The 9,762-nt window shown below is 44.7% G+C and overlaps 1 protein-coding gene across 1 annotated transcript in view; it reads left to right on the forward strand.

The window, feature by feature from the left end:
- The window catches only part of Sar1b (secretion associated, Ras related GTPase 1B), a 30,549-nt gene extending 21,781 nt beyond the window's left edge, over positions 1-8,768 (forward strand). Inside the window, exons 5-7 of the mRNA NM_001009622.2 lie at positions 5,416-5,519; positions 6,495-6,626; positions 8,178-8,768. Coding sequence (NP_001009622.1) covers positions 5,416-5,519; positions 6,495-6,626; positions 8,178-8,294 — 353 coding nt within the window. The 3' untranslated portion in view covers positions 8,295-8,768. The remainder of the gene's footprint in view (positions 1-5,415; positions 5,520-6,494; positions 6,627-8,177) is intronic.
- Positions 8,769-9,762: the final 994 nt, after the last annotated feature.

Genomic DNA, 9,762 nt, shown 5'->3' on the forward strand with positions numbered 1-9,762 from the left:
AGTAAGGCAGAGTAAGGTTAAGTCATCACTGGATAGACACATGGGACTTCTCACTCACTGACATCACTGAACTGCTTATGGGTGAGGTACGAGGAAAACTCAGCTTCGAATTTCTCTTTGCTTCAGGGTACCTTGCCCGTGGTCAAAATCATATTATGAACACATGATACTGTGCCCCCCCCCCAAAAAATAAAAGCTCCTGTAACTAACCTGTTTTACTTATTTACATACTTTATGTGTAGGGGCACTTTGTTTGCATGTACATCTGCACAGCATTAGACAGTTGTGAGCTGCCATGTGTGTGCTGGGAATTGAACCCAGAACCTTCAGAAGAGCAGCAAGTGCTCTTAACCACTGAGCCATCTCTCGAACCCCACTAACCTGTATTTTGTAACATGCAGAGCTGTCGTTATCCCGACTTCTCTGGTCCTTCCTCTCTTCCCATTCTCTTTCTCCATTAGAGCTGACCTCTTTTTCTCCCCTCTGCTTCTGCTCATCAAGCCCATCTGTGAGGTGTGACTCCTCCCTGGAGAAGCCTCCCTAGCTAGGAGTGTTCCAGCCGTCCTGTGGGACTTAGTGCTTCTGTGTACATTTCTGCAGCAAGTGTGGGAGGACTGTCCTGAACTCTGAGCTGAACTCCTGTGGACTTCCTGTCCATTTTTTTTATACCCCAATAACTCTTAGCATGTGAGTCACATGGTACAGCACAGGTCAAGAATGCTCCGGACCTAAAGGCCCACTTTAAGCCTGGTGTTAAGGAATGGTGTAGGGGCTGGAGAGATGGCTCAGTGGTTAAGAGCACTGGCTGCTCTTCCAGAGGTCCTGAGTTCAAATCCCAGCAACCACATGGTGGCTCACAACCATCTGTAATGGAATCTGATGCCCTCTGCAGGTTTATCTGAAGACAGCTTCAGTATACTCATATACAATAAATAAATCTTTAAAAAAAAAAAAATGGGGTTGGGGATTTAGCTCAGTGGTAGAGCGCTTGCCTAGCAAGCACAAGGCCCTGGGTTCGGTCCCCAGCTCCGGAAAAAAGAAAAAAAAAAAAAAAAAAAAAAAGGAATGGTGTAGAGCCTGGTGTTAGCATGGGGTGCCAGCCCACAGCGCGGATGCTGTATGGAAGGACATACCACCTCACATGAGCTTCATTCCCAACTCCATAAAAATAAGAATAGTAAGATGCTTAGAACCCGATGCGACATGCATTTGAAAAAGTCTTTCAGTGGCTGTGGCTAGAGAAAGCACATTGAGACACACATCTGTTAATCTCTGGGGTATAAAGATTACAGAATTAGAATCTAGAGCTAGGAAGATGGCTTGGTGTAAGAGTGCTTCCCTTGCAAACCTGAACACCTAAGTTCATCCCCAGCATCCATGGAGAAAGGAGAGGACTGACTCCAGGCTGTCCTCTAAACTCCACACACGTGCGCGCGCATGCACACACTACTAATAATACTAATAATAATGTAGAGAGATAAAATAAAACTTAGAAGCTAATGCAGTTTGCTTGAAATTTCATTTCTACAGTATTTTCCAGATAGACCATAAAGCTCAAGTCAGAGTTACTTCTCATGGGGGTAGTCTAAAAATTGTTTTCTCAAGACTGGAGGGTTAAGAGCACTTGCTACTCTTATAGAGGGCTTGGGTTTTGTTCCCAGCACCCACATGGCTACTGACAGCTGTCCTTAGCTCCAGTTCCCGGAGATCTGGTGTCCTCTGGCTTCCACAGGAACTAGGCACACACAGTACACATACACACCTGCAGGCAATGCACACATACACATAAAATAAAAATAATAAAATCTTTTTTTTTTTTTCCGGAACTGGGGACCAAACCCAGGGCCTTGTGGTTGCTAGGCAAGCGCTCTACCACTGAGCCAAATCCCCAACCCAATAAAATCTTTTTTAAGAATAAAAATTGAGCCTGTGGTAATGGTGCCCACCTTTAATCCCAGCACAAGATAGGGGCCATCCTAGTCTATAGAGTGAGTTCCAGGATAGCCGAGGATGTCCCTGTTCCAAAACCCTGCATCAAAAAAAAAGAAAATCCAGTAAATAAACAAATTGTTTTTTCCTTTAAAAAGTCTATAATGGAAAAAATTAACCCCATGATTTTTGTATACTAATGAGATGTCTATACTTGCTTATTTTTACATAAAGAGTTTAGTCCTAGCTGAATTTTTTATATTTTTTTATTAATTTTTATTCATATAAGTACACTGTGTCTGTCTTCAGACACACCAGAAGAGGGCATCAGATCCCATTACAGATGGTTGTGAGCCACCATGTGGTTGCTGGGAATTGAACTCAGGACCTCTGGAAGAACAGTCAGTGCTCTCAACCTCTGAGCCATCTCTCCAGCACCCCTAGCTGAATATTTTTACTGTGAGACAGAATCTATAACATTTTTCAAACTCCCCATTTTTTTATTAGATATATTTCTTTATTTACATTTCAAATGTTATTTCCTTTCCCGGTTTCCTGTCCATAATCTTTTTTTCCCCCTAAAACAGGGTTTCTCTGTGTAGCCTTGGCTGTCATGGAACTCTGTAGATCAGACTGGCCTTGAACTCAGACTAGCCTGTCTCCTGAGTGTTGGGATTAAAAGTGTCCACTACCACGCCTGGCTTTCTGTCTCTCTCTTTTTAAAGATTTATTTATATTTATATGTACAGTTGTTTAATGATTTTACCCCCTTTTTATGCAGCCAAAGTCAGCAACTTACGCAGCAGTTTTTAACCTAAGTCACTCAAAGCCAGTGCAGTCCAAAGCTGTGTTAATTTGATACTTACATACTGAGGAGTGGTGGTAGGAAAATAATGAAAGCCTGCTTTCTGAAATTAAACCGTTATGTATCTTTCTTTTTCTGTGTGAGGGTATCTGATCCCTTGAAACTGGAATTATAAGGGGTTGGGGATTTAGCTCAGTGGTAGAGCGCTTGCCTAGGAAGCGTAAGGCCCTGGGTTCGGTCCCCAGCTCCGAAAAAAAGAACCAAAAAAAAAAAAAAAAAAAAAAAAGAAACTGGAATTATAGTTTTGAGCTGCCATGTGGGTGCTGGGAATTGAACCCAGATCCTCTGGAAGAGCAGTCAGTGCTCTTAACCACTGAACCACCTCTTCCAGCCCTAATTGTGTTCCTAGAAGAGCAGAAAACTGCACAGCTAAGACCGCTGCACAGCAGTCCCTAACGGCAGTCTGGGATCCAAGCCGAGGCATCTGAAGCAGTGTTGTTTGGAGCTGTGTGGTGTGATGTGTGCCTGGTGCAGGTCCATGTGCTAAGCACCAAGGCTGCAGGGAAGCTCGGTGCTGCACGATGCACATGAGCTCGAAGTGCCAGAAACGAGCCAGCATCAACACTCTCTGGGTTTTTAGTTCATTTTTGTTCTTGGGCATTCAGAAACCTTTTACTGTTGTCAAATTCTTCTTGACCCACACTTTCAGAACCTGATGAAAGGGCTGAAGTGGCAGAGTGGTTAAGAGCACTGACTGCACTGACAGGCTTTAATTCCCAGCATCTACATGATGCCTCACAACTCTCAACTCCGGTCCCAGGGATCTGATGCCCTCTGCTGGCCTTTGCGGGCACTGCACATGTGTGGTCAGACACATACATACTCATACTCATAAAATAAAAACATTTAAAAAGGTTGAGTATAATGCATGTGTACCAGGAATTCCTCAGGAAAGGATGGAAAACAGTAAGTGAAATGTCAGATCCCAGTTTTTCCAGTCTGATGAAAATGGAAACTTAGGGCTGGAGAGATGTCTCAGTGGTTGAGAACACTTGTAGTTCTTGCAGAGGACCTAGGTTCAAGTCCTAGCAAGCACATGGTGATTCACAGCCACCCATAACTCCAGTTTTAGGGAATCCAATTCCTTCTGTTCTCCATGGCTACCAGGGACATATGTGGCACATACACGTATATGCAGGCAAACACTTCTGCATATAAATAATACAACAAATCTAAAAAAACTGTCACCTCTTAGGTGCAAAGAGCTCGGTGAACACCAAGCACATATGATACAAACAGCACTAAAGCCCCACAGATGAAAGTGCTTGGGCCACTAACTGAGAGGAGAACACCTAGAGGAGAAAAGCAGACAGACGTGGAGGCCGCACGCTGAGAATGCAGATAAGAGAGGAACAGCACACCAGGCCAGTGAGGGGGCTCAGCAGATGTGGGTGCTGCCAAGTCCATGACCAGAGTCTGGTTTCTCACGAGCTTCACCATCTAAGGAGAGACAGCCTCCCAACATTTGTTTTCTGACTTCCACACATGTCCTGTGGTGGGACCGGGACCGCTCCTACACACTCTCACACAAAGTAAACATAAGTGTAACACAGAAAGAAGCAGCACATTTGTCCTCAGAAACAAGGTAAGCTTGAAGACGGGAGAGAAATGTTTCTCAAATACTGAAGGGAAATGCTTTTTGTTTAGACTTACTTATTTGAGGGTTTTGCACACATGCTTGTCTGTGTACCACATGTGTGCCTGGTGCCCTCAGGGTCAGAAGAGGCCATCAGATTCCCTGGGACTAGAGTTAGAGATAATTGTGAAAACCTTGTGGGTGCTGGGAACTGAACCTTGGTCCTCTGGAGGAGCATCCAGCTTAACCACCGAGCTTCCTCTCCAGCCCCATCTAAATGTTCTCAGAGTTGAATAGGAAATATCCTTCTAAGGTTATATGTTGAACATTTGCTCCCTAACTGGTGGCACTATTTTGGAATATTTTTATTAATTAAATTTGTTTCCTGTTTTGAACACAACTGTTTGTAACTTGCCAAGTCTGTACTTGGCACTAACACCAGTCTGTTGTTGATTTCATATTCATCACTAAAACCTCAGAAACAAGAAATATCAAAAAAATTAATACTGCAACATACACATACACACACACACAGAGTTTTTACTGCTTAAATTGGTTGATGAGAGTTCATAGTGGTTTTCTAGTGAACTTAATAATGAGAGTCACTGTGTCTGTGAGTGTACACCACGTGTGTACATCCTGTGTGTGCAGCGCCTGTGGAAGCAGAGGAGGGTGTTGGGTCCGCTCCCTTGCAACTGGAGTTGTGAGCCACCTGATGTGGGTTTTGGGAGCCAAGCTAGGGTCCTCTGGGAGAACAGGAAGCACTCTTAAGCACCAAGCCATTTCTCCTGCTCCTAACTCTATTTCTTAATGGGGAAGAGTAAAGGATTTCACTGCCCAAAATCAAGGAAAGTCTGAAATTTGCTTTAGTATTCTGGGGAAGATTTGGTACCAAAGTCTTTGGCAAAAGAGGCAGTTGGCTGTACAGTAAAATAGCAGCCAAAGGGACACCTCAATACTCTTGAGGCCTTGTTGGACTCTTCCATCAAACTATCCACTAGGTTTGACCGACACATAAATCCTAACTCCTGATTGTTTTTGTTAGCCCGAAGAGTATGGAAAAACTACCTTCCTGCTATCAATGGCATTGTATTTCTTGTGGATTGTGCAGACCATGAAAGGCTGTTAGAATCAAAAGAAGAACTTGATGTAAGTTGAACAATTAAAACTAAACACAGTGATCTCCCTCTGGGCAGCCGGAAGGAATAGTTGCAGATGGAGCTATGGGAGAGCAGCTCTCAGCAGTGTCTGAGGAGACGCCTGACTGTCTGGGCTCAGGGATTGTTTGAGCTGTTGATGACTTTAGAGTGCAGAGGGAGTAGAGTGCAGTGGCTGCAGCCAGTGAGGCAGTGCTAATAGGAGCACCTCTGAAGACCGAGCTCACCCTCGCCAGAGTGCGCCCTGCATGTGTGTGCACCCCTGTTCAGTCCTGAAGCCAGTCGATCCAGAGTCGCTCCTTCTCAGGATCCCTTCCGCAGTTGTCCAGCCATCTCTGTGAGCACTTGCAGAAGGAAGTAGGTGTGTTCACTCCCTCTGCACTCCTCAAGGTCAGATACTTTGTAAAGAGGCTCAGCAGTTTCCAGCATGGTAGAACTAAGTACGGGACCACAGAGCAAGGAAATCCCTGATCTGACTGACGGTCAGCCCAACCATTCCTTTATTCAGAGACACTCGGTCCTGGGACAGGGTCTGTTAGTTGCTGCCTCCTTCTTGTGTGCAGCCCTCTCTGCACACAGTATTGTTCCCTCAACACTCCGGCCAGTGTCTGAATAGTGGCTGCGGCTCTTTCTCCAGCTTCTGAGAAGCTAATTGTCCAAGATTAGAACCTAGTCACAGAACCAGAAGTGAAACCGGTTGTCCCACCTCCAAGGTGCCCATACTCCCTTAGTGATTTGCATAGTGAGCCAGCCTCTCCAGAGAGCGTTAGAGAGGTAGGAGAATCTAGCATCCAGTTTTAATGCTCACTTAAGACGTTGTGATTAAGCAGGTCGGGGTATCATGATACAGTGAAGACTGAGTCCTTGGCTGTTTGGTATCTTTTTTTTGTTTGTTTGGTATCTTTTTAAAATAAGCTTTTGAGATAGCTTTAAATCAGTGTCTTTCCTATTCTTTGCTTTGTTTCAGTCACTAATGACAGATGAAACCATTGCCAACGTGCCTATCCTAATTCTTGGAAACAAGATCGACAGGCCTGAAGCCATAAGTGAAGAGAGGTTACGAGAGATGTTTGGTTTATATGGTCAGACAACAGGAAAGGTAAACCCTTTTTATTTTATTCGTTTTGTTTTTTGAAGCAAGGTTTCACCATGTAGCTCTAGTTGTCCTGCAACAGACTAATAGACCAGACTGAGCTCAAACTCCCAGAGATCCGCCAGCCTCTGCCTCCCAAGTACTGGGATTAAAGATATGGGCCGCCATACCCAGCTAAGAAAGGTAGAAAACTTTAAAATGATTTGTTCGGGGTTTTTGGTTTTAAACAGGGGCTAATGATATATCTCTGGCTAGCCTTAAACTCTCTTGACTCTCCTGCTTTTACCTCACAGAGACTGAGATCCTAGATGAACACCATGTGCCCACCTTTGACCTATTTAATTCTAAGTAGCAACCTGTGGGTGCTGCGAGTTGAACCCAACTCCTGTGCAAGAACAAGTGCTCTTAACCAATGTGCATCTCCAATACCCTCCCCCTCCCTTTTAAATTCAACTTTATGTTTATGGGTGCTTTGCCTGCATATGTCTGTGTACTGTATATACACCTGGTGCACAAGGAGGCCAGAGGAGGGCAGCTCCTGGAGCTGGAGTTACAGATGGTTGTGAGCTACCACAATGGGTGCTGGGGTCAAACCTAAATCCTCTAGAAGAGCGACAGCAATTGCTCTTAAGCCCTGGGCCCTCTCTCTACCCGCAGCCAGGGGTAGGTACACATCTATAATTCTAATACTTGGGTCCCCGAGGAGGAAGTTCACAAGTTTAAGGCTATCCTGGGCGCTACACAGTTGGTCTCAACAAAACAAATTAAAAGAAATATTTTCAGGGGGCTGGGGATTTAGCTCAGTGGTAGAGCGCTTACCTAGGAAGTGCAAGGCCCTGGGTTCGGTCCCCAGCTCCGAAAAAAAAAAAAAAAAGAAATATTTTCAGGTAAACCATGGAAGAAACGCCATAGTTTATAAACAGAACTTCCTTAGTGCATACATGCTCTTTCAGGGCAAAGGAAAATGCAGCAGAGGAAGGGACTTAACTCTAGGTAGGGCTTCTGTCCACGCTAGGGAAGCGCTCTACTGCTGTGGACATCTTAGCCCTCTGTGCCTTCTTTGTAATAAATCTGTTCCACACCAGTTTTTGGCCATGGTCTCATACTTATAGTTAAGGCTGGCCTTGAACTTTGATCCCTAGAGTGCTGAGAATACATGGGAATGCCACCCCTTGCACAATGTTCTCTTGAACACCAGGAAGGAAAATTTGGATTTTTTTCTTTTGGATTTTTGAGACAAGGTCTTACTTTCTAGCCTAGGCTGACCTGGAGCCTGAGATCCTCCCACTTCAGGCTCCCGAGTGCAAAAAATACAGGCGTGCTCCAGTGCTTGGGCGTGGAGAGTCAAGGCAGATGGTTTTGATTTCTTTGCACCTCCCAAGCTCATACCTTTCCCAGTCATTGGCCACATTGTCATAGTAGAGTAAGAGAAGACTTCATGCTAAGGGATGCCAAGTGACCATGGCTTTATCAATGTCTTTATCATCGACACCCTTTGTTCTGAAGGAGAATCTGCATAATCTGTTACCTCAACATAACTGCTCTCTTCTCTTCCAGGGCAGTGTGTCACTGAAGGAGCTGAATGCCCGGCCTCTGGAAGTGTTCATGTGCAGTGTGCTAAAAAGGCAGGGCTACGGGGAAGGCTTCCGCTGGATGGCGCAGTACATCGACTAGCAGCGGCCGGCCCACACTTCCAGCCCTCAGACCCATCCCCAACATGCATAACTTGAATTCAATAGACTTTTGTTGGTTTCAGAATAGGTGTTTTTAGATTATTAATATATCTACCTGAGTGGGAATTGCAAACTGATTCAAGTTTGAATATCACAATGTTAGCTTTCTAATTCCACACAGATAGTTTTTACAGTTTCTAACCCCACATCAACCCATCACCGTTTATAAAGACCAGCTTCCCATCGGTACATTTGAAGCACTTTTTAACGATGTGAGACTACAAATACAAACCATATTTAAAAGCTCATCATGTGAAACTTTTATGTACTTTTTGGAAATAGTTTTTCAATTTAGATTGTCTGCCTATCTTGTGTACAGTTAAAATCCGCTTATCAGTGATTGCATGATGCTTTACTGTTTTCAAGACTTTTTCTTATGCAAACGTCATGCAATAAAACAAACTCCAACGTTTGGGCTCTGTGTTGGGCAGCTGTTTCATTTGAAAGTCCTGTGGCTCGTGTGCTCTGAAAGTGGGAGGATTTAGTGTTGCACATGTGGGAGGGTGGTTGGCGGGCAGGATGCTTCCTTCAGAGTCTAGAATGGTGCATAGCCCGAGGCTTTGAGCTTACACAGCAGTGGGAGTGAGTGTGCTGACTCCAAGTTCTGAAGTTTTCTTTACCAATCATGCAGCCATTACTGCCATGGCTGGCCCAGGCTGGGGCCTGTCCTCTGTAGGTCCAGCCTTTTGTTAAATCACAGCGGTAGCCCGTCGTGCAGGCCTTGTGGTCCCACACTAGTCTGATGCTGACTTTAGCAACTCTTTTAATTAATTTTAATTTGTCAAAAGTAGTGAAGTGACAAGTGACCAGACTGTCTGCATTAGAGTCACTGTCATGGCTCCTTATATGGAATGGGACTTCCAAGGGCTTAAAGACCTGCGTGCCTGGGGAGAGCAGCAGCTCACTGGGTGGGACTTTACTCCTCTCAAGCATGTTTCAGGCCATCTTTAATCGCACGTGCTCATCTTGCTCAGCACAGGCCTTGGACTCCGTGATGCCACTGTGAGTGGAAGGTGCCACTGCTGTGCTCACCAATACAGGTGAGGTTAGGTGCTTAAAACATCTTAATTCCCTAAAAAGCTCTTTATGCCCGAGACTATTCCTGTCATTAATAAAAAAGGAGGATCAGTGTCAAACTTTTTGTTTTGAGAAGGTCTGAATATGTAGCCTCTGTTCATGCAGAGGGGAGTAGGACTCTTGTCCATCTCAGACAGCAGCCTGGGCAATGAAAACGGGGGCCAGCTGCCCTGCCGTAGGCTCTCCCCGCACTTGTTCACTTTTTGACTGTAAAGCCACATTATTCTCCCCAGATTAAGAAGCAAACGTGATAAGGGCATATAGTGATTTTTTTTTTATTTAAAGTGTATTGTCTAGATTAGGAGAACTTCCTCACAATTTACCACATCTAA

This window comes from Rattus norvegicus, chromosome 10 (assembly GCF_021556685.1).
Source record: "Rattus norvegicus strain SHRSP/BbbUtx chromosome 10, alternate assembly SHRSP_T2T, whole genome shotgun sequence".
NCBI lineage: Eukaryota > Metazoa > Chordata > Mammalia > Rodentia > Muridae > Rattus > Rattus norvegicus.